This window comes from Artemia franciscana, chromosome 21 (assembly GCF_032884065.1).
Source record: "Artemia franciscana chromosome 21, ASM3288406v1, whole genome shotgun sequence".
NCBI lineage: Eukaryota > Metazoa > Arthropoda > Branchiopoda > Anostraca > Artemiidae > Artemia > Artemia franciscana.
Window position 1 is genome coordinate 23,048,445 of NC_088883.1, and position 25,061 is coordinate 23,073,505.

At 34.1% G+C, this 25,061-nt stretch overlaps 1 protein-coding gene across 2 annotated transcripts; it reads left to right on the forward strand.

Annotated features, from left to right (window-relative positions):
* The first annotated feature begins 3,931 nt into the window (after nt 1–3,931).
* On the forward strand, nt 3,932–15,235 carry LOC136041012 (uncharacterized). Of its 2 annotated transcripts, none has more exons than XM_065725516.1 (4): nt 3,932–4,056; nt 6,940–7,252; nt 10,649–11,042; nt 13,960–15,235. In XM_065725516.1, the coding sequence occupies exons 2-4, from the start codon at nt 6,950–6,952 to the stop codon at nt 14,460–14,462; spliced, it is 1,200 nt and encodes a 399-aa protein (XP_065581588.1). In that variant the 5' UTR covers nt 3,932–4,056; nt 6,940–6,949; the 3' UTR covers nt 14,463–15,235. The 2 variants fall into 2 exon arrangements, with proteins under 2 accessions (XP_065581588.1, XP_065581587.1); XM_065725515.1 differs by having other exon boundaries at nt 3,938–4,138.
* The last annotated feature ends 9,826 nt before the right edge of the window (nt 15,236–25,061 follow it).

A 25,061-nucleotide genomic window follows, 5' to 3' on the forward strand; every position in this document is an offset into this window, starting at 1 on the left:
CAGGTGCTCTGATATCCCCTATTAGACTGTATCCCTCCACAACGGTCTAAATATCCAAGAAAGCGTTACACAAGCAATTTGCCATGAGTGATTGGGGTATAAGTATCATTTGTAGAAGCTGTCGTGTTAGGATGGTAATCATAGTGTGATTAGTTATGGCCGAAAAGTCGTGATAGGAGCAAGCATACTAGGAATAGTCGTAGTAGAAATAGCCATCAAAGATCAAAAATCTCCTTTTCAAAAATGATACTCATGCATGGTAGTTTGGTAACATCAAGGGAAAATGTCCATTTCTGTTTCTACAGTACTTGCATGTATAGTACCACGTTTCCAACTCAATTGAGGTTTAGACAAGAAATATTAATCCGCACTTTTCTTGTTCACTTTCAGGTAACAAGTTCGCATTTATTTATTTTATTTCTTGTGAATGTCATATCTTTTTTAAAGCACAACGTTTTTGGTTCTAAGCACCCATTGGAAAAACAAATCCCTGAAAATACTGCTCGATCGAAGACACCAGCTTATATCTTCCAGATAATTCAGCATGCGTATAAACTACAGCGATTAAAAACTGGGCATGGGACCGGCATAGCAGAGGCTTAGAAGTAAAAGTACCGCAAGATGGCTTCCAAATAGTTCGCTTTCATTTAAATAGTTTGCATGCTTTCATGAGTGGTTAAGATATTACTTAAGAAAAGGTTTTTTTTTTAGATCAATAAGGAGAATTAACCACATTTTCACACACGACGAAATAACATCCAGGAATATTGACTTTAAAATTTTAAGTGCTTTCGAGTATACAGAACATAAAAAGAAGCTTTCTCTAGAATTCTCTTAAAGACTTGAGAGATGAAAAGATTGAGGTCATTGTATCGCTACGAAATTTTGCTACAATATAAAAAAATTTCACCAAGTCTATGATTTGTAGATTCTATTACAATAAATAAAATAGTTTTTTTTAACAAAAGTAAAAAGCGAAAAATTGTCTTCAGCAATGTAAAAAAAATTGACATGGTAATGAATAATCGCCTAAAGGTCAAAAGAAACAACTTACTGAAAATGTAAACAACAATGACGTTACAAGCTACATAAAATAAAACTAATATTCAGCTTAAATTCGAAACAAACATAAATTACTAAATAATTGAGCGAGGAAGCTGTCCGTCTTGTACCCCAAATATATTTTTTTAAACAGTAATTATAAGAGTTAAAACAGTTAAAACAATATTAGAGATAAAACGGTTAAAAGAAACAAATATTAGACTTAGTCAAAAAATTAGACTAACGATAAACTTAGAACGTTCTAAAAATAAAATTGATTTTCTAATCAAACGCAAAACGAAAAGAAATTAATAGATATATGAAGTGGAAAATTTTCCCCCTTGCACTCTAATCATAGCGCGATTGTTTGTGCTTTACTAAAAGCAATATATAGCTATAATCATAGCGCGTTATTTGTGCTTTACTAAAAGCAATATATATTTTAAGTAATATGTCTTTTATTATTATAACATTGAAAAATATGTGAATTTGTTGTGATTAAATTTTCTAATATGAATCTAGTTCAATCAAACTGATATTCACCAAAGTTCCATTAATATTTCTTCGTTCCCAACTTATTTCTTTAAAATGCATAAGAGAGCCGAATAGATTCGTTATTGCAAAACTTCACTGCAAAGAATGAAATAGATTTTTTCAGAAAACTACACTATCCATTTTTTAAAGGTTATTTAGGCACCGTTACTCTATATTTTAAACTAAAAGAAGAATATTGACATAAAACTGCATCCTTTAACTTGAAAATTTTCTTAATATGTTGTCTGGATTTCCATTGGAATTTTAGTTTTTAATTATTACATTTTTAATTAAAAAGTTGAAACATCATCCTAAATTCAAGTTCTGATTTACTGTTTCTTGGAAGCCATTGTGCTGCCTATGATAAAGTTTGAATATGAATACCTTTCTCAATAGCTTATACAATATATAATCAATGAATGTATTTTCCTAACTTACAGGCCTTAACATGAGGGCTTTGGGGGGAGGGAAGGGGTCTCATCCTTAAAGACACAGCTTCCAGAGCTGTTAACTGTGCTGAATAAAACTGGCTATCTCATTTTAATGTGAGCGGGGATGATAACCTCCATCCATTCTTAATACCAGAACATAATTTGTGCTTGGCTGAAAACAATTTGCTTGCACATAGAGTCTTTTCCATTAGTTCGAAATTCCTCTCAATACTGTAAAAGGAGTAATCTCGTAGAAGCATTGCTCATAGTTGTAGTGTTGGTAGCATGCAAATATTGTCTTTTTGATCATATCCCTCATCATTTCCTGAATGATAGGAAGTGATATGAAGTTCCAACTTAATACCCAAATCAATTCTTGAAATACACTCTTTTGATAATTTGCATGCGCATAGCGTCTTTTGATTTAGATCGAATTTCCCTTGAGTACTGTAAATGGAGTAGTCAGGTAATAGTAGTAGTGATGGTAGTTGTAGCAGTTTTGGTTGCATCCAAATATTGTCTTTTTTATCATATCCCTTATCATTTCCTAATTTTCAAAATTGTTATATTCAGTTATTCCTGTGTTACACGCTTTTGACAATTCTTATACAAATAACGTGTTTGATTTAGTTTAACACTCCCCTCAAGGTTCTCTGAAAGGCTCATCTGAGCGCCCTTCGTCTTCTTGAAAGTAGAGTTCAGACGTTTCGGGCCTTTCAACAAGGCTAAACAAAATTGATCTCTTAAAACTTCGATTGAATACGTTTTGAGAAATGAAAGATTTGGAAGGGGGGCTGATTGAAGAGCTCTTTTTGCAGTGTCTACGATATTAAATTACCATCTTAAATTTATATCAGATACATTTCGGGAAAATGTGAGGTGTGAGTGGAAGATGGGAGGGAGTATCCATTCTCCGATCATTCTGAATCTTAAAAGAAGCAGTAAAACTTCTGATTATATAACCAATGAGCCCCCTCAGAATTTTATACGATCACCCTTTCTATATATACCTTATGTGCCCCCAGGGCATAAATTAAAAAAACAGTATGCCCACGTCGCTCTTTACTAGGCAGTGCTATTGCACTGCCTATCATAAAGTATATTTGACTATATTGTAGTGGAATGACAATACCAAAATGGCTTGGAGAGTCCAACAGCGCTTAGCTGAAACTAAGCTTCCTTAAACTTCTTAGGGACCTAAAATTGTGTATTAAATTTACTGATTTTATTGCCATGAAAATTGATTTTTTGGTAGATTTGATTATATTGTGGTGAAACAACAATAAGAAATAACTTGGACAGTTAATAAACTTGCTCTTAACTGAACAGTGATTTTCCTTGAGTTTCCTAGAGAACCAAATTGTGTAATTATTTAATTGATTTTACGGTGAGTAAAACACTATTAAGAGCTTCATAATTAGTTTTTAATTTTTTTGTCGGTGGCAATAGGGTCTTTTTTCTTTTGATCTTGTTTCGTTGCTTTGATTTCGTGTTTTCAGTAAAGCTCTCGTTTTTACGAATTCTAAAATAATAGGGAAATATCACTAACCAGTTTATCTCAAACAGTTTTTTCAAAAGTATACTGCATATACCTCAAAGCAGAGATTTTCGCTCTTCGCAAGTTCCAACTCCATTCTTAATTTTCATCAGGAATTTCAACTTTCCAACTTTTTCTTTATTCAACTTAAAAAATACAAAAACAGTATAAAAAATAAAGGAAAGCTTTATCTTTTAAAGTTGTTTGTCTTAATAAATTTCAAAATATGGTATTCAATTTTTTTTTTATTTGGATGCCTGCCCACAAAGGAGAATGCAAGAAATATTTTTTGAGGCACGTTATATGTGAACTCCTCAACAAAGAGCATCAGCAGTGTTATCCATAAAAGCAATCTTCGTCATTTTATTATTATTTTTAGATGGCACTGAAAACTTCAATTTTCAAATAACTGATTTATGAGATTTCGCACATAGACACTAAGAATCAGAGTTTATTCAGGAGACGTATAATAACCTTCGTTTTCGGCGTTTAAAAAAGAATCAGATAGAAAAAGTAAGTTTATAGTTTTCTATTACTTAGCCAATATTGAATTTGGACACACTCCTGGATCAGGCCTACCGAACGTCCATCATTTGTAAGACATGTCCTTCTTTTTTAACCTCTGTTCTCTCTTCTTTTACAATTGGCTCTAATAATAGGAAAATTGGCTCTAACTTTAGCCCCCTCAAGGATTTTTATGAAATTATGCCACTGGATTGGAGGTAAGTTTTCAGTTTTCAAAATAATTCAGCTGGAAAACATCACTCAATGCCTTTTCTTATGCTCTTTCAAAGTTCAAGAACCATTTATGGGGGGAATTTAATTTTGAGCCCTTACTGGGGCCTCAAAGGGTAAAACAGTCCATAGCCAGAAATTATCCTTTGCAGCTGCTTCAGGAATGATTATTATTATTTTGGTGAAAGCCTAAGACAGTATGTTCACATAAGGAAACATGTTAAGAAAAAATTCTTACTTCATCATGTCACATTTGTTTCCTTGATTTTCTATTACATATGAATGTTTATAAACAAATGCCCAAACATCATCTAACTCACCATGCAAAAAGTGGGGTAGCAAAGCAGCAATGCTACTTGGAAGTTTTCAAATTTGTTGGCAGGTTTTGTCTGAAATTAAATAAAAAAACAAGTTTTTTTTAACTGCAAGTAAGGAGCAATATTAAAACTTAAAACAAACCAAAATTACTCCATATATGAAAGAGGGTGTTCCCTTCTCAATGCCCTGCTCTTTACGCTAAAGTTTGACTCTTTCTCTCAACTTTACTTTTAAAACAGTTAAAAAACTTTAGCATTGAATTTTTCTCCATTTGGTGTATAAAAATAAAGTAGCGCCTACTTTTTTCCTTGAGAATTTGATTTTGCATAAAACCTTTTATTTTCGAATGCATTCCCCTCCTCCTCCTCTCCCTCTCCTCATCATTACTTTTCTGGCATCCTCCTCCCTGCAACATTTTTCGCAGGCGTCCACGCTTAATGAAGTTGCTCAACTGTAGTCTAGGATGTTTTTACAGTCTAGGAAAGTTGTTAAGTAAGTCAATGAAATTTTATGGAATAGGTATTCTGGTAAATTAGGGCATTGGAAATTTGTTATATACCTAGGCCTACCTCCAAAACTTTTAATGCTTGAGCAATTATTAACCCTGTATGAAGGCTAACAATGGGATAAAACAATAGAATTAAAAAAAAAATGTGGTAGAATTGGATTTGCCATTCAAAACTTTTCCCAAATATAATCTTCTTAAAATAAAAATTGCAGTCTCTTCCCACTGCTTCTCTTAATGAGACAAAATTAAGCTATATATTACATTCAAATTCAGGGAATAGTTGATTAAAATGAAAGTGACCCCAAAGCGTGATTCATAAAAATTGTATATTATAGAGGAAAGTAAAAATTTGGTTATTATTTCCAGATTGTTTTCTTGTAAAGCTTCATGTTATTTGAGACTCTTTATTTCTTACTCTGCTACCTGAGTGTTTGAAGATTGAACAAACAGATTTTGGTAATGAACTTCAAGTAACTCAACCCAAAAAGAACCAAAACTCTAAAAAAGAGCAACTATAAAACAAAAAAGAGTTGTTTTCGTTTTTGATATTCTTTTTTTACCAGGTGATGAATCTCTTCTGAAATATTTCTTCTTACAAGATGTATGTATCTCTTCTCTTTTGCAAGAAGAGATGTATCTCTTCTCACATTGCTGCTTTTTAAAGCTTGTTCAAACTGAAAGCTTATTGAGTTTCAATTTTGCTATGTAAAAATTTACCTTTAAGTCATTGTTATCCTTTGTTCTTGTGGACAAGTTTTTACTTACTCCACTGCTTTTCAACTGCAAGTGTATATTTGTCCAAATCTTGTACAAATAGCCAAATTCTCTCAAAACTGTTTATTTGTCAGTTGAAAGAATCCTAAAAGGGCTGGTAGCAAGCTGGCTTTACATACAGTAAAAGCAGGTAATGGGAAATCTGGAACTTGGAAGATTAATATGCTAAAGCAGCCACACTACAGTGTAGCAGCAATTCTCAGTTTATTTTGGGGATTAGATTATGGCAAAACTAATATCACAGCTTCATAATGCATGTGACTGCCAGGAAGACAATCATTATTGTTCTCCCAGAATGATGCTTTTTATAATTGTAGCATAGTGATCAATAAGTATCAAGCATGCAGTTGTATATGCATTATTTTTATAATACCAATAACATTAGAGTGTACAACTCCATCCATAAAGTCACAGCAGTAAGCTACAAACAGTATACTTCAGACTTTAAATACTATACTCCACTGGCAGTATTAGAGTAAATATGATACAGTACTTTTGATAAAATGGTACGTATAAAATTATGGAGTATTATATTTATGGCCAGTGTATGGCTTGCCACTGAATTAGACTACATTGTTAATTGTGATTCACAAAACTATTTTCTAACTGCAAGCTATACTAAGTTACATTTGTTAATTGCTGCAAATTTTGTGCATGAAAATACTTTTTCCTCAAAGCAAAGCTGTCAGAAAACAAGTTGTGTTGCTAAAGTGTTGGCAGTTTTTGGAATTCTGCTACTCGCAGCTTTGGAACTTTTTGCACCCCTGCACACCATATTTCCCTTTTGAACTTATATTAAGACTAGATCTAAAAATTATTTCTAATTTGATCATATTGAATCGTATTTAATAATAATAATATAATAATGATTTGTTCCTCACACCTCTCAATACAAAATTTCCACATAACTGACACCTTATTGAAAGAAAAATGTTACAGCAAGGCCAAGAGTGGATTGACTGCAGCACGATTGCCATTTAAACGTTGAAAGTCTAGAGATGTGATATGTTTATGTTTAGGCTGATCAATAATTTATATTTATTTGGCTGTATTCATTGCAGGTCTTAAATAATGAACGTTGTATTTCTTCATCCCGATCTAGGAATTGGAGGGGCAGAACGTTTAATTGTAGATGCTGCTGTAGCACTCAAGCAGAAAGAATACCAGGTCAAAATTATCACCAACCACCACAACAAAGATCATTGTTTTCCAGAAACCAGAGATGGCACCCTAAATGTGGAAGTACATGGAATGTGGATACCTAGATCTTTTTTTGGTAGATTCATAGCTTTTCTAGCTTATGTGAAAATGATTTGCGCTGCATTATGTCTTGTTATCTTTCGCGAAAAACCTGACATTATTATAGTCGATCAGGTAATTACTATATCTACCTAAGTCTTTAAGTAAGAAGTTTAGCCATAACTACAAATAGTTCTAATTTCGGATTCCAGTAAGTTTAGGTAGCAAAAAAAATATTCAGAAAGGGGGGATTTTTTAGACAAAAAAAGATCAGTGTTATCCACAATTTAGAGATAGCACCCTGAACAAAGAAGTACATGGAGTGTGGATACTAGATTTTGTATGGTAGAAGGATAGCTTTCCTAGCTTACATGAAAATAATCTTGGCTTTATTGTGTCTTGTTATCTTTTGGGACAAACCTGACATTGTTATTGTCTAATTGGTAATTACCATATTCACCTAAATATTTACATAAGAAGTTTTAGCATAATTACCAAGGATTTCTCATTTTAGAACTCCAGTTACAACAGGCATGCCTTTGGGGCTTAAATAGGAAAAGATTTCAGGAAATAGAAATTTTTAGACATTGCATAAAGCTGGAATTCATTTATATAGATCCTAATAAAAAGAAAAACAACAAACTTAGTGAGCCTGATATTTTCAAATTCTAAGAGAAAACAATAAGTGTTATAACTTTTATTTTTTTTTTTATGACAGTCATTTCTAGCTCTAAAGACCCACTTTCAAGTGTCCTTATTTTCAGGAGAGGGGTGGGGTAATATATTTTTTAAATCTAGGAGGGCAATTTTGTTGTTTTTCAGTTTTTGCAATGAAAATACAAAATAGGGATTTTTTCCTGAAAATACCAGAAAAAAGAAATTTTTCTAATTCTTGAGGGGACCAAATTGCCCTCCACCATCCATCTCTAACCCACCGACTTTACTGGCAACGCTTTGAAAATCTTCAAAATTCTCTTCCTTTCTATATGACGGAATCTTTGTAAGGCTATAATATAAAGAACTATATTTTTTCAAAAGGAACGTTTTTTTACTCATAATATTTTCTTTCTGGGCCTCTGGATTAATAGTTACATTCCTTGACTAGTCATGATGACTAGGAAAAGTAAGACAAGTCGGGACTTATCCAAGTGGCAGTGCCAAACTCTTTTTGTGCTTTAATTCAGATAAACAGCTGAATTTTGCAACACTATCCCTTAAGGTTGTCTAGAAGATGTTGCATAAGTCAATTTCTGATTCAATGTTCAACTCTAATTCTGTTTTTTTTTCTATTAAGCCTCTCTGCTCTTGCATTTAAAAATCAAAAATTTGGCTATAAAAAGTAGAAAGACGTTTATCATATGGAAAAATTATTTGAAAGGGCTACAAGGCCATTTACAAAACAAAAACAAAGAGCTAAGAACCTACACAAAAAATGAACGTAAATAAAAGTAAAAAGCAAGTAACCAACTCAAGACATCAGTAGATTTTTAGGAAGTTTCTTCAAATTAAAGTCAAAATTGTTGCCAACATGAAAAAACTGTTTTAATTGTTAATTTTATAATTCTGAATAGTCTACCCCCCTCCCTTCAAAGAAAAATTTGTGTTGCTGTCACTCTCCGCTGATTAAATAAAGTTGATACGACGTCTCTGGTATGTATTTGATGGGTTTTTTTTCATGCTATTTTTTTCTGACCATGGCATTTTTAATATTTCCTCATGGTAATTTCTATTAGTCATTTCACCTTTTACCAAATATGACACCTATAGTGGGTTAAATTCAGAGAACTGAAGAGAAAATTGACTACCTTAACTTCTACAGTGCTGTAGAGTAGGCAAGTACCCAGCAGTCCCTTTCAGATCCTTGTCCAACTAAAAGTATCCATGAAGCACCCAGAACTTTGCGTGTAATTGGGCTCAATTCACTAATAAAGGCAATGAGTTAATTAGATTAAATAAATCAAGTAAAACTAAAACAAATTATAACGCTTGAATTAAAATAAAACTATTTTGGCTGTTTTCACATTCTTCTACCAAATGAGAGTTGGCAAATTACTTCGACTAAATACCCATACCTCTTTCCAAAACTGGATCTATATGTATTTCTATAACTTGTCAAATAATATTGGCAAAGTGCCAAGAGATAAACTTCTTCGATTCATGAGATTAGGAGTCGGTCTGTTTCTTTTAGTCGTTTTGTCCTTTTATTTTCTTAAAATAAACGCAATGGACGACATGAATTAAAGTAAAACTTGGAGGAAATAACTATTTTCCTTGATTTCTATGTCTTTTGATGTCTTTCTGTAATATAAATCCTACTTCTTGAAGCCTTATTTTAAAATCTGAACAGAACTTTTTTACAACTATAATATTATGTGACATTTGTAAAAAAAAAAATTATTACTGCAACGTATCAACTAATCTAATTATTAAGTTCTAATTACTAATTCTTTAATCTAACATGATTAGTTAAAAAGTTTCAGGAATGTTTCGAGCCTAAAATATGCCCGGAAGGTCTTCTGACGCATCTATCCCCATCCTTTCCTCCTCCAAAAGGCATTGACCTATAATTAAGCTTGGACAAACTTCATAAAGACTGAACTTTCAGAAATTAATCTTCAGTACACACAAAACCCAATGAAAGTGTTGCGAGCGTGATAATTTTTCTAGACCCTGACGTTTGAAAGAAATTGGGAAAGTGTGCATTAACTTTGGAAAAAGCACTTGATATCCTACTAAACCATTAGAATGGTATTTACGAAACCCAGAGTGAAGAAAAGTACTGTAGACTCAAGCCAAAATTTTGGAGAAATACATTTTTTTTTCTTAGGGCAAAACTGGATATAGACCTGTTTGAAATGTAATCTCCTAAGACTTAACGATAGGGAAGGAGGATAGGTAGAGCTCGAAAAGAGGCGGAAAGTAGACAATGAATTGAATTCTGAAAGTTTTGGGTTCCTAACCCAACTACTTCCCAAGACAGCAAAAAGCACCTAATGTAAAATATTGCCGTTATTTTTTTGTTTTTGTCATTTTTGTCCTTGTTCTTTGTTTCCAAGTGATTTACTTTTGATCAACATAGTCAATCTAGATATCACCTCCAATACCGGCTCTTTCGTTCCAATTTCGGTTCCAATCTAGTTCTGTCTTTGAGCCCGTTTCTAAGTGTTTTCCTTTTGATTGATACCGTCAATTCATGGTTTAGGTATCAGCTCCGACAGCGATTATTCTTTTCTACGTTTTGTTCAAATCTAGTTCATTCTTTGATTCCGGCTTCAGTTTGTCTTTCTTTTAATTGATACAGCCAATTTATGGTTTATGTATCAGCTCCATTACAGGCTCCTTAATCTTAATTCTGGTTCGTTTTTTGATTCCGTTTCTAGTGTTTATCTTTTAATTTATACTGTCAGTTCACGGTTTTTGGTATCAGTTTCAGTACCGGTTCTTCGGTTCCAATTCTGGTTCCAATCCGGCTTGTTTTTTTTATTCCAGCTCTAAATGTTCATATTTTGATATAGTCCATTTACGGTTTAGGTATCAGCTCCGATACCGGTTCTTCGATGGTTCACAAATGCGAAAATATTGTTCTATTGTCATTTCCCTGATCTGCTTCTAACTGGAAGGCAATCATTTGTCAAGAGGCTTTACCGTAGCGTAATCGACCCTATAGAAGAAGTGACAACATCTATGGCCCATAAACATTTGGTGAATAGTGATTTTACACGAAGGGTATTTAAAACTACATTTAAATCGATTTCTTCTGAACCAGAAATACTTTATCCTTCAATCAACTTACTTGCGTTTGACAGAGAGTATGATGTGTCCATACAAGATGTTATTCCTGATTACAGATCGGATCAAGAAGTGTTTTTGTCCATCAACCGATATGAAAGGAAGAAGAACTTACCGCTTGCCCTGAAGGCCTTTGGTAAGTATATTACACATTAAAATAATTCTAATGCCCGGTTTACATTTCTGCCGCACTTGGGAATAACGTTATACGCCATGATTTTGATATATGATTTTTTTTTATACTTCAAATTTTCTTTTTCTAATTTTTTTCTAAATTTTTTCTAATTTTTGAAGAAGTAAGCAAATACTTTTACATGTAGCCTTGAGCAGAGACGTCTTCACATGTGTAGCATTGATCAGACCTCTAGACATCCAAGAACATTTGGGTGTAGGATTCCTTGGCCTCTTTCTAAGAGGAAAATGCTTATTCAATAGAGCTCCCATTCGACACAAAAATAAAATCGTTGCACTTTCAACATCATTAGCTTCAAGAACACTAAACCAATCATTACTCTAAAGACTGTGTATTAAATTAGAAATTTCTTTTAAAGTTCTAAAAGAACGCTCACCTTGCTCATTCACAGCAATCTCAGTCTTAGTTTTATTTGAAGTTTTTTAATTTGAAATTTTAATCTTCAAATTAGGAGAAGGATAAATGAAAATAATATCTATTAAAGAGGCAGAATTTCTAGAAGGGCTGACACGAGAAGGAAAAAAAATTGAAAGAAGTAGCCCAGAAGAAGAAAGCACATCAAACAGATGGTCACAATCATCACTTGATCCTATATTTAACACACAATTAAAATATCCCAAAACACAAATATGTTTTATAGAGAAAGTCCCCACACAAGAAATCTGATCAAGCAAATTGCAGAATAGATGTGTTGGAAAAGGAGGGGGCTTTTAAAACAAGCAAACAGTATCACATGCAAACTAGCTTTTCTGATTAATGACAAGAGAATAGACTGTCCTACTATTTGACACTACTGATGTAAACAAGGATTCAAGGTTAAACCTTCTAGTAAATTCATTATCAGATTTTACAAATAAAGAAATATACATGAGCACTTTGTTACCATTTTAGGGACACGAACAGCAACATAACCATGCATATCGTAAGCTGTTAAATTTAGACCATCTGACAACCATGTTTCTGTTAAACCAAAAGGGCTAGAGTTATTGGACTACAAATACGATTTCAGACTATCCCACTTATCTGTTACCCCACTTATCACATTCAAACAAAATACATTGAAGCTACTATTTAAAGATAGTGAAGGTATAATTTTGTCACAATAATCAACGGTGGTGTGATAATTGCAGCTAGAACTAACCATAGATTCAAGGAGAGGGTCAAAAGTGTGTGCCTCTTGTTTACCACCACTACTTGGTTGATCAAATATAACTGAATTAAGAATAGAAGAATTCAAAACGTAAGAGAAATCATCCAGATTTATCACACATAACGAATCCATACAATATCAAACGAACTGTAAGTAAGGAGCGACCCGGTTCAGTAATAACCAAAACTCTAGAAAACAGAATTTTGATACCCATAGATACATCAAAAGAATTGGATTTTTATGCTGATTTTAAATATATAGGTTTCATCAGGTTTAGTCTTAACCATCAAAAGTTACGAGCCTAAGAAAATTTCTTTTATTTTCGAAAAGAGGGGGAGAAACCCCTCTAAAAGGCATAGAATCTCAATGAAAATCACACAATCAGATTCAGCGTATCGGGAAACCCTACGGTAGAGGTTTCAAGCTCATGTCTGCATAAATATGGAATTTTGTACTTTTTGCCAGAAGAAAGATCACGGATGCGTGTTTATTTGTTTTTTTTTGTTCCCAGAGTTGATTGTATCGACCCAGTAGTCCTAGAATTTTGCGAGAGGGCTCATTCGAACGGAAATTAAAAGTTCTAGTGCCCTTTTTAGCGACAAAAAAACTTGAAAGGCAACTAGGCCCCCTCCCACGCTCATTTTCCCCAAAGTCTCCGGAATGAAATTTGGGATACCCATTTTGTTCAGCATAGTCGAAATATCTCATAACTATGTCTTTGAGGACGACTTAATCTCCCACGGTCCCCGGGGGGAGGGCTGCAAGTTATGAACTTTGCTCATTGTTTACATATAGCCTAGTATGTGTTATTGGGAAGTATACAGGCGTTTTTAGGGGGGACCAAAGCTTTGATAATCCCAGCAATTCCGAACTATTTGACGAAACAATTCTAATTAGCCAAGACCCAAAAATCAAGCAAATTGTCCGCGAAGCAATTGCAATTTAGATAATAATACATCCCTAAATAAAGCCTTAGACGACTACAAATTAACCCTATATACACAAAGTTAGTTATAAAAATTATTTAATATAGTGTAAAATAAAAATATGAGCCAATCGAATTGAATCAGATTCCAAAATTCACACAAGACAAAATTGTTCCAATTTTTCATTAATCCAGGTAGCTTGAATGAATAGCATAACCGTTTTTGGTAATTTTGGCTGAACCTATGTGAGGTGAGGACGCCGAGACTTCCAAAGTTTATTTTGTAATTTTAATTTGAAATTTTTATGATGAGATTTTTTTAGTAATATAACTTATTTTATATTAATATTTCGCTGATAACGGCTGCTGCTTATATAGCTGCTACTTTACAAGTACACTTTACGTATTTACAAAATTACTTTACATATACTTTACGTTACTTTACGTATTTACAAAATATTCGTATTTACGATTGTATTTACTGTGTTATGCCATTTCTTCACAAAATATTTCGTCATCTTCTACTATTTTGCTTAAATAGCAGTTGTACTGATAACGAGCGTGGTGATCTTAATAGGGGTAGACAGGGGATTGCAGGCTACATTTCAGAACCCCTACTCCTGGGGAAACTTAAACGCTCATACATCTGGTCCCACAGCTGTTGTCTTTTAAAGCATTCGACCCGTCGCTGGAAAATTAACTAAATATAAAAGGATTTGTCTTCATTGTATTGTGTCAATTGAATGTTCTATTTTTTGTTTTTTTAATCCTCATTTTTATTTCAGGTCATTTTATTCAGAATCTAAGCCCGGATGTGCAGAAGAAATATCGCCTAATTATGGCTGGTGGTTATGATGAACGTGTCGAAGAAAACGTGACTCATTATAAAGAGCTTGTAAACCTTTCTGTGGAGTTGGGAGTTGCATCTCATACCACTTTTTTGAAATCACCAAGTGAGCCTGTAAAGATTCTCTTGCTGAAGATGGCTAGGGCTTTAATTTATACCCCTGATAAGGAGCATTTTGGAATTGTGCCACTAGAGGCGATGTACTGTCGCACTCCTGTTATTGCTGTTAATTCTGGGGGGCCTATGGAGACAATCATAGACGGGGTTACCGGGTTTCTTACCAAAGACGAGCCTGAGTTGTTTAGTGATGCAATGAAAAAGGTTGTGAGCAATGAAATTTCAGGTGTTTCGATGGGGAATGCTGCCCGAACTCGGGTTGAACAGTTTTTTTCTTTTAATGCATTCGCTAATTCCTTGAATAGAATCCTGCAGGAAATGTGATCTTATTTTTGAACGTTCCTTTTTTTACAATCTTAAAATAGAGGGTCTTATGCAGGGGCGCACATAATTTAATTTTTAATGAGGGAGGGGTCGTATCTTCAAAAAAGAACCCATAATAAAAATGTAAATATATGGAAATTCAAATAAAAAAATGTAGAATAAACAGTAAAAATCTCGATATTCGAATGTTCGATAGGCTCGATATTCGAGGATGAAAATTATAACCAAAAATGGCTCACGTAATAGACTACTCAAATTTGTGAAACTGTTTGTCAAATATCCTATCTGAATTTGGTTTATTTCAAGACAGTACTGCCCAAATATCGGGGCTGTCGTCTGCCAATAGAATAACATAAATTAAACTTTGTTGCATTTTTGAATGATAAAAAAGAAGACATATTGGTTTCCTGTTCACGAATTAGTAAAAAAAGGGGGGTTAAATTCTCAAAATAGAGCAAATCGCCAACAATTTTTCCGAAAAGTAGTTTTGTTGGTAAAATGTTGCTGCTGAGGCTGTCTATGGTTCTTTAGTGGGGTTCCACAATGGTTCTGTAATATCCTTTATAATGTTAATCTGATTAGTAGTGCTAGGTTGTAAAACATACATTAGTCAACTAATATATTGATTGTCAAAAATACTATTTGTGAAGCCGTTATAGTGTTTTCGTAGCGCAAATTTACCATTAGAATGTTGACTGTTATTATTACTTATGTTTGTGTAATTTCATTTAACGATTCAAAATCAGTCATTAAAGTTCTTTTGTTGCATAAAATTACTGAAATTAGCCTTATCACAAATTATTATGCAAAAACTGCTCGGGCTAGAAGAATTCCGAGAGCGTCTTGAATTGTTAAATGAGGAATATTCTCCTGAATAGTTGAACACCTTATTTTTACCAAGTTAGAAACAGTACTCCCTCCCCCTTGTAAGATATTGTAATGGTTCGCTAACAAAAGAATAGTGGTGGTGAGCAGTTTCAACTTTCTCTTTTCATCTTTCTTTTTCTTACTTTTATCCTATCCCATTCTATTTAATCTTTCTTATTTTTTATCCTTTGCCATTCATGAACGTCCTGTTTTCCATTAAACAACTGTTTGTTAAAAAGCATGATAGTTGGCGAACTATCGCCGTTCATTGGCAAAACGCGACCAGCCTATCTTAACTTTTAATAAAAACTAAAATAACAAAATCTTGGACTGATGAGCTTTTAGCAATTAATGTTATTATGCATCAAATATTTAGTTTAATTTTCCTAGTTCTTTCCAAGACTATTCAAGACACATATAGTTATAGTGACCTTTTTAACAGTCGCTGGGCATGTGGAATAAAAAATCTTCCAAACTATCTCGTGGTGCTAGACGTATTCCCCCTCAGAAAACTCCCTCCGAAAGATTCTTTCCGCAAAATCCCCACGCGTCAAATTTACACCCCGTGAAAAATACCCCATGCGAATTCATCTGGAAAACGCCTAAAAAATCTTCCTCCCTCATGTGTATAACTAAGCCACCACAGAGAAAGTATAACAAATAAAAATAATGAAAAAACAGTTAAATCTTGTGTATTCTGGTGTGTACCAATATCTCAATGTCAGGCCATCGAGGGCCAGGGGTCAGCTTCCATAAGTTTTGGAGTAAGATATTGTTAATATTTTTTTGAGGGGGGATATTGAACCAGGGAGGGCCAGGGGTCAGCTCCCATAAGTTTTGAAATAAAACATAGTTCATTATTTTTTGGCAGGGGTGGGGGGTTGAGTCGGGCCAGTGAGTGCCAGGGGTCATCTCCCATGAGTCTTGGAATGAAACATCGACCAAATTTTTTCGGAGGGAGGGAGAGGTTGGTTCAGGGGGTTGGATCCCATAAGTTTTGGAATAAAATGTCATTAATCATTTACCAGAGAGGGTCAGGCCATGGAGCGCCAGAAGTCAGCTCCCGTAAGTTTTGGAATAAAATGTCGCTATTTTTTGGGGGGAGGGGTTGGGCCATGGAAGGCCAGGAGTCGGCTCCCATAAGTTTTGGTATAAAATGTCGTTATTTTATTGAGGGAGGGGGAGCCATGGATGACCAGGGGTCAGCTCCCATTAGTTTTGGAATACAGCACCGTTAATGTTTTTTGGTGAGGGCTCTAACCAAGGGGGACCAGGGGTCGTCTCCCATAACTTTTGGAATAAAATATTATTATACGTTTATTGGGATGGGGGAGTTGGACCATGGATGGACAGGTGTCAGGTGCTCCCATAAGTTTCGGAATAAAATATTAATCTTTTTTTTTGGGGGGGGGGGTATCGGGCCATGGATGACAATGTATCAGATCCCAATAGTTTTGGAATATAATATCGTTAATAGTTATTTTTCGGGGGGGGGGGGGGGTCAGCCATTCATGACCAGGGTCAGTTCCCACAAATTTTGAAATAAAATATCGTTAGTAATTTCTTTTTTTTGGGGGGGGGGAGGGGGTCAGGCCGCGGTGGAAAGGGTGAGCTCCCATATTCGAATAAATTATCGTTAATATTATTTTTTTTGGGAGGGGAGATTGGGCCTAGGAGAGGCAGGATTAGTTTTGGAATATAATAACAATAAGTGCTTTGTTGGGGGGAGGGGAGAGGTCAATGGAGGGCCAGGGGTCAGCTCCCATAAGTTTTGTAATAAAATATCGCAAATGATTTTTGGGAGAAGGGTCGGGCCATGGAGGGCGAGAGGCTAGGTCCCATCATTTTTAAAATAAATATCTTTATTTTTGTGGGGGGCGGGTTTCGGGCCAGGGATACCTCTCTCGAGTTTTGGAATAAAATGTTGTTAATAAGTTTTTTAAGTGGGGAGGGGGGGGGGGTCGAGGTTATCAGATTTTTAACTATTTTAAAAACACTTGCATTAAACCTTAAATCCCCTGGCATAACTTACAATACCTGCTCCGGGCTCTTGGGTGGTATTGACCCCGGAGTATTTGTTATTAGATCTTTGAACTATTTTAAGAAAAAATGGCTATCGTAACATTTTATCAGAAGTATTTGGCGAAAAAGGACGGCGGGAGGGACTATTTACCCTCCGATCACTTATTTAAAAAGGGCACTAGTCCTTCCAATTTTCAATCAAATGACCCTCCTCCAAAGTGAGATTTTTTTATTATGATCAAAATACGGGAGTGCCTCCAATACACTTTTTGAATCTAAATACAATTTGATATTTATTTGGTCACTAAGGTTTTCTTTAGCAAATAAAATTGCTTCCTTTACAGCTATTACTTCAGACTGGAAGATCATCTTCTTCATAAATGAAGAAGATTGTTGCCTTTGAATGCTGTTTAAATGAGTTTAACAAAGGTATGACAAAGGCATCTACTGCAGAAATTGGGTCACTTCGTAGATCCGTCTATATATATATCAAGGAATTCCCTTTTTTTTCTGTATATATATCAACTTGAATTCTGTCCTGGAATCTCGGTATTCTGTTGTTTCAAACTTCAGATTGCAATTTAATTGTCTCCCAAGGGGCAAGTGATTTCTGGAAGTTGCAACATATTTGTTAACGTCACTCCGAACTGTTTACAGATACGAGAAGACATTCTGAAGATATTTTCCTGGTTTCCATTTTCAAGCTATTTGATATAACTACCATCCAAAAAGTATATAATCCTCCTACTCTCTTTACTTCAAACACAAATTTGCTAGATTTCAATAGTTTTTTCGGACACTTTACAATTTCATAGTCATCAGGCTCACTTACTGTAAAATCAATCATTGAAGATAATAGTTCACTCTGAGGTATATCGATGGCTTCACTTTTGAAAGACCTTTTCTGAGATGGAAGTGACTGGTTATGGTACATATATATATATATATATATATATATATATATATTGCCTCTTAGTTTGTTGGACATTTTCACTACCTGGAGAAATATTATCTCCTCTTACGTCCTAGACGTGGTTTGAGTCCCAATTTCGGCATTTGCAACTCTTCCTGAATCAACTCTACTCCCACACATGGGTTGACAGGTCTCGTTCGATTTATTTTAGAAGTTAACTAATAAGTAGATTTTGCATTTTGTTTTGTAATTCTTAGCTAACTTTTGACCTTTTTTTTTCTGAAGAACAGATTCTTATTTCACTAAAAAGTTAATGGCAAGAAATCCAAACTAAATAGCTCAAGCTTTGACTTTTGACGGTGATGGAACATTTTGGTTGGTAACGCCCCTGGGTGGAACTGTCAATGGTAAAAGGCTTGCCTCTTGCAAAAAATTATGATTCATTTAGGGTTTCCTAGATGGAATAATGTACCTGTTTATCAAAACTGCTCACTGAGGCTGTATTTTCAATGGTGGACTTTACTTTTCATCTGGTAAAGGGAAACAAGAGGTGTAAAATTTTTACACAATAGTAGATTTCTTGTTAGTCTATATGATTTCGACCAACTTCACTGATTTGACTGTTTCAAGTCTCACCATCATGAACCTGATGGATCTGTTCCTATTTTATTGTTAGGCTCGCGTTATAGCCAGTTCGATTTTTTTCCAAAACTTTCCGTTCTGTTTGCAAAAGCCCACTGAAGTTTCTCAGTTCACTTTCTGGCAAATAAAACTCTAAAACCATAAAAAGTACACTTGTTAATTAACTAAGTTTCGATATATTGAACGGAACTGTATTTTCTAGGAGAATAGGCTGTATCCCAGACAAATTATAACTTAGTGGATAGAAACCACTTTCCACTAACTGACCAGTACTCTATGCAATTGCTGAATAATTTGTAGCTAACCATAAAATGCATTTGAGTTGTATGGACCCGTCTGCCAGCTTACTGGCACATGCAGGAACCATGGCTCTATCATGTGGTTCTGACTTGCTCTATTATCAGTCCCATAAAACTGTGGGGTTATTTGCAAAACGATTGTCCCTTTTTACTGAAGCTGTATCCCAGACAAATTGTAACTTAGTGAATAAAAACCACTTCCCACTAACTGACCAGTGCTCTATGCATTTGCTGAAAAATTTGTTGCTAACCATAAAATGCCTTTGGGTTGTAAGGACCAGTCTGCCAGCTTACTGGCACATCTGGGAACCATGGCACTATCATGTGGTTCTGACTTGCTTTATTGTTAGCCCCATAAAACTGTGGGGTTATTTGCAAAACGATTGTCCCTTTTTACGGAAGCTGTATCCCAGACAAATTGTTGTTGCAATTACATTAAATGAGAAATGAGATAGCCTCACATTAAAATGAGATAGCCAATTTTATTCAGCACAGTTAACAGCTCTGGAAGCTGTGTCTTTAAGGATGAAACCCCTTCCCTCCCCCCAAAGCCCTCATGTTAAGGCCTGTAAGTTAGGAAAATACATTCATTGATTATATATTGTATAAGCTATTGAGAAAGGTATTCATATTCAAACTTTATCATAGGCAGCACAATGGCTTCCAAGAAACAGTAAATCAGAACTTGAATTTAGGATGATGTTTCATTCATGAAAAAAAAAAAAATGTTGTTACATCTGTGTTGTCACTTCAAATCTTGAAATTCATAATTTCATAGGTAAAGTAGCAATAGTAGCAATAAGTGTCACCCTGTAGCAACGCATTGGACTGATAAAGAGAAAGCATTTTCAAAATTTTCTGCCCATCTCTCTTTAACTCTTTCATTATAAATAATTATATTGCTACTATGCTCCTATTGCTACCATGAGATATTTCTTGGTGACAGCACAATGGGAAATGAAACTTAAGCTGCTTTAGTTTAAAATGGGGTTACAGAAAGAGCTTGATCTGGTTTTCTACGTAAAGTTACAGCTCAATTTGAACTGTTCATTGAATTGGTGCTGTCTACAACTGATTAACAGGTGGTTTTTACAGTTTGGGGGATCTTGGGGAAATTACAACTTCACCTATTTAGATTTTTAATTTTTAAAACTTCTGAGGCGAAGCAAGCCCATTCGTAAAAATACAAATTGAGAGGATTGGCTTTTTTCTGATTTTCGTTTAACGAAGATAGTGGAATAATTCTTCAAAAATTTGTTGAATCAATGCGAAATTATTATTCAGTTTCTTAATTTGGTCCCTTAGAAACAAAACAGTATTAATTGCTCACTCAGTTGAGGCCATCAGGAGTTTTCATTCTCGAAAGTATCCCCCCTCCTCTCACAAACTAATCAGGCCCCCTACCCCGAAAAAATTTAGGAATCTCAGAAATAAATATGTTCATTATAATTGTAAAAACTACTTTTGTTTTACTAGCTAAAAATCCATGGCTAATTTAAATATCAGCTCTAATTAAAATTCTTCGAGTTTCAATTTATTAAAAATAATTTGTTTTTCCTTTTTACAAAAATGAATAAAACATTTTCTTAACAGAATTGAAGAGCGAAAATATGTCTTTAGCAGAGTAAACAAAATAATTGACATTAAAGGGAATAATCAAATAAAAGTTAGAAGAAATAAGTTAATAGAGACGAAACCAATAATGAACTTTTTAGTTTCAAAAAATAAAAGTAATATACAACTCAAACTCACAACAAATGGAAATTACTGAATAATTGAACGAGGAAGCTGTCTGTCTTGAACCCCCATTATAATTTCTTCTAAAACAGTTATTATAAGAGTTAAAACAGTATAAGAAGTAAAATAGAAACATATAATAGACTTAATAAAAAATAGACCAGAATCAAGATCAGAATCAAAATTTGAGTACAAGAATGTACTCAAAAAATTTGTTATTTTAATCAAACTCAAAACAAACAGAAATTACTAGATATATGAAGTAAGAAATTTTTCCCCTTGCACTCCAATCAAAGCGCAATTGTTATTTGCGTTTTACTGAAAGCAATGTATATCTTAGGCAATTTCAAAGAGAGAGAGAAATAAAAAATGGACTTTTTCAAATGGAAACTCAAGGCTGTGTCCAGAGTAAAGTGGTTACCTGGCTGCAGCTCATCCTCCCTCCCTGCCTTCATCACTCAAAGGTTAAATTCTACTCGTCAAAAGCAAAAAAATGCAAATAAATTAATGCTGATGTATTTTGTTAAGTTTTTTTTGTAAGCCCCCTCGAATAAAACACCCAAAACAATGCATTCAGAATGACGGTTGTTATTGTGTTTCAGCCCCTCCCCATCCCCTCACTCAAAGATTCAATTTTACTCATAAAATAAAATGGCTATAAAGGCATACAAATAAATTTTGGTACGTTCTGTAAAGTTTTTTTAATATCCCCCTCAAAAAATTATAGCCTCTCTTCAGAAAATAACTCTAGATATAGCCATACAAAACTAAATTGTTCACAATAAATACTGTTTTCAATGAAATATACTCTCAATTTTGTAAGATGAAAGAGAAGCGGAAGAAAGAACCATTTCTTTTGTAAAAATTGACTTGTCCTGGAACGTCCTTTTTTTTGTTGCGTTGTGGTTAATGTTAAAACAAATTAAAACTAAATTTATTTTAGTGTTAACTTTTTAATTAAAAATGTAATAATTAAAAACTAAAATTCCAATGGAAATCCAGACAACATATTAAGAAAAGTTTCAAGTTAAAGGATGCAGTTTTATGTCAATATTTTTCTTTTAGTTTAAAATATAGAGTAACGGTGCCTAAATCACCTTTAAAAAATGGATAGTGTAGTTTTCTGAAAAAATCTATTTCATTCTTTGCAGTGAAGTTTTGCAATAACGAATCTATTCGGCTCTCTTATGCATTTTAAAGAAATAAGTTGGGAACGAAGAAATATTAATGGAACTTTGGTGAATATCAGTTTGATGGAACTAGATTCATATTAGAAAATTTAATCACAACAAATTCACATATTTTTCAATGTTATAATAATAAAAGAGAAATTACTTAAAATATATATTGCTTTTAGTAAAGCACAAATAACGCGCTATGATTATAGCTATATATTGCTTTTAGTAAAGCACAAACAATCGCGCTATGATTAGAGTGCAAGGGGGAAATTTTCCACTTCATATATCTATTAATTTCTTTTCGTTTTGCGTTTGATTAGAAAATCAATTTTATTTTTAGAACGTTCTAAGTTTATTGTTAGTCTAATTTTTTGACTAAGTCTAATATTTGTTTCTTTTAACCGTTTTATCTCTAATATTGTTTTAACTGTTTTAACTCTTATAATTACTGTTTAAAAAAATATATTTGGGGTACAAGACGGACAGCTTCCTCGCTCAATTATTTAGTAATTTATGTTTGTTTTAAATTTAAGCTGAATATTAGTTTTATTTTATGTAGCTTGTAACGTCATTGTTGTTTACATTTTCAGTAAGTTGTTTCTTTTAACCTTTAGGCGATTATTCATTACCATGTCAATTTTTTTTACATTGCTAAAGACAATTTTTCGCTTTTTTACTTTTGTTGAAAAAAACTATTTTTTTATTGTAATAGAATCAACAAATCATAGACTTGGTGAAATTTTTTTATGTTGTAGCAAAATTTCGTAGCGATACAATGACCTCAAACTTTTCATTTCTCAAGTCTTTAAGAGAATTCTAGAGAAAGCTTCTTTTTATGTTCTGTATACTCGAAAGCACTTAAAATTTTAAAGTCAATATTCCTGGATGTTATTTCGTCGTGTGTGAAAATGTGGTTAATTCTCCTTATTGATCTAAAAAAAAAACCTTTTCTTAAGTAATATCTTAACCACTCATGAAAGCATGCAAACTATTTAAATGAAAGCGAACTATTTGGAAGCCATCTTGCGGTACTTTTACTTCTAAGCCTCTGCTATGCCGGTCCCATGCCCAGTTTTAATCGCTGTAGTTTATACGCATGCTGAATTATCTGGAAGATATAAGCTGGTGTCTTCGATCGAGCAGTATTTTCAGGGATTTGTTTTTCCAATGGGTGCTTAGAACCAAAAACGTTGTGCTTTAAAAAAGATATGACATTCACAAGAAATAAAATAAATAAATGCGAACTTGTTACCAGAAAGTGAACAAGAAAAGTGCGGATTAATATTTCTTGTCTAAACCTCAATTGAGTTGGAAACGTGGTACTATACATGCAAGTACTGTAGAAACAGAAATGGACATTTTCCCTTGATGTTACCAAACTACCATGCATGAGTATCATTTTTGAAAAGGAGATTTTTGATCTTTGATGGCTATTTCTACTACGACTATTCCTAGTATGCTTGCTCCTATCACGACTTTTCGGCCATAACTAATCACACTATGATTACCATCCTAACACGACAGCTTCTACAAATGATAATTATACCCCAATCACTCATGGCAAATTGCTTGTGTAACGCTTTCTTGGATATTTAGACCGTTGTGGAGGGATACAGTCTAATAGGGGATATCAGAGCACCTGCCCCTCAAACTACATAAGCGCATGCAATTATAAGTGCATACATAAGCGTTATTACGTTTTATTGCGCCAGTGAAGCAGGTTAACGAGACAAATTCTTGTTAATCACCTTATTTTTACTGCGTTGACGTTAGCGTTACTGCGTTAGTGAAGCGAGTTAACAAGACATATTATCATTAATCAACTTGTTTTTACTGCGTTGACGTTAGCGTTACTGCGTTATTACGTTTTACTGCGTTAGTGAAGCGAGTTAACGAGACACAATCTCGTTAATCAACTTGTTTTACTGCGTTGACGTTAGCGTTACTGCGTTTTACTGCGTTAGTGAAGCTAGTTAACGAGATACATTCACGTTAATCAACTTGTTTTTACTGCTTTAACGTTAGTGTTACTGCGTTACTGCGTTTTACTACATTAGTGAAGCGAGTTCAAGAGTCATATTCTCGTTAATCAACTTGTTTCTACTGCGTTGACGTTAGCGTTACTGCATTTTACTACGTTAGTGAAGCGAGTTAACGAGACACATTCTTGTTAATCAACTTGTTTTACTGCGTTAACGTTAGCGTTACTGCGTTATTACGTTTTGCTGCGTTAGTGAAGCGAGTTAACGAGACACATTCTCGTTAATTAACTTGTTTTACTGCGTTGACGCTAGCGTTACTGCGTTAGTGAAGCTAGTTAACAAGATACATTCACGTTAATCAACTTGTTTTTACTGCTTTGACGTTAGTGTTACTGCGTTACTGCGTGTTACTGCATTAGTGAAGCGAGTTCACGAGTCATACTCTCGTTAATCAACTTGTTTCTACTGCGTTGACGTTAGCGTTACTGCATTTTACTGCGTTAGTGAAGCGAGTTAACGAGACACATTCTCGTGAGTCAACTTGTTTTTACTGCGTTCTAGTTGCAAGGTATTTTTCTCGTAGGCTTGTCACAGTCCAGTTCTACAATTTGCAATCCTTCTAAAAAAAAAAATTTCATGCTCACTGCGACTTAGCACATGACCTTTTGCAAAAAGTTCCTTACCCAGATAAATAACCGCCTGATCAATCGTTAATCCTTGCATTTAAAGCACTGAACATGCCCAACAGAGAACTAATGAAAGTTGTCGTCTTTCAACGGTTTCATAGATACATTAAATCGTTAACGAGCTAGACATAGTAATTAACAAGTTAGCGAATTAGCGAATGGTGTGAGTTAACAAGTATTTGAGTCTACTGACTGTTCTGTCTAATGGCTTTTCTAGTATAAACACTAGGTTGTTCCTAAAAAAGCAAACCTTTGCTACTTATTTTTTGGCTC

Excerpts from the sequence above, each read along its gene's own strand:
- LOC136041012 (XM_065725516.1), top strand. The coding sequence starts at position 6,950 with ATGAACGTTGTATTTCTTCATCCCGATCTAGGAATTGGAGGGGCAGAA. Across the intron at positions 7,253-10,648 it reads ACATTATTATAGTCGATCAG|GTATCAGCTCCGATACCGGT; the intron begins GTAATTACTATA and ends TTTACGGTTTAG. Across the intron at positions 11,043-13,959 it reads GCTTGCCCTGAAGGCCTTTG|GTCATTTTATTCAGAATCTA; the intron begins GTAAGTATATTA and ends TTTTTATTTCAG.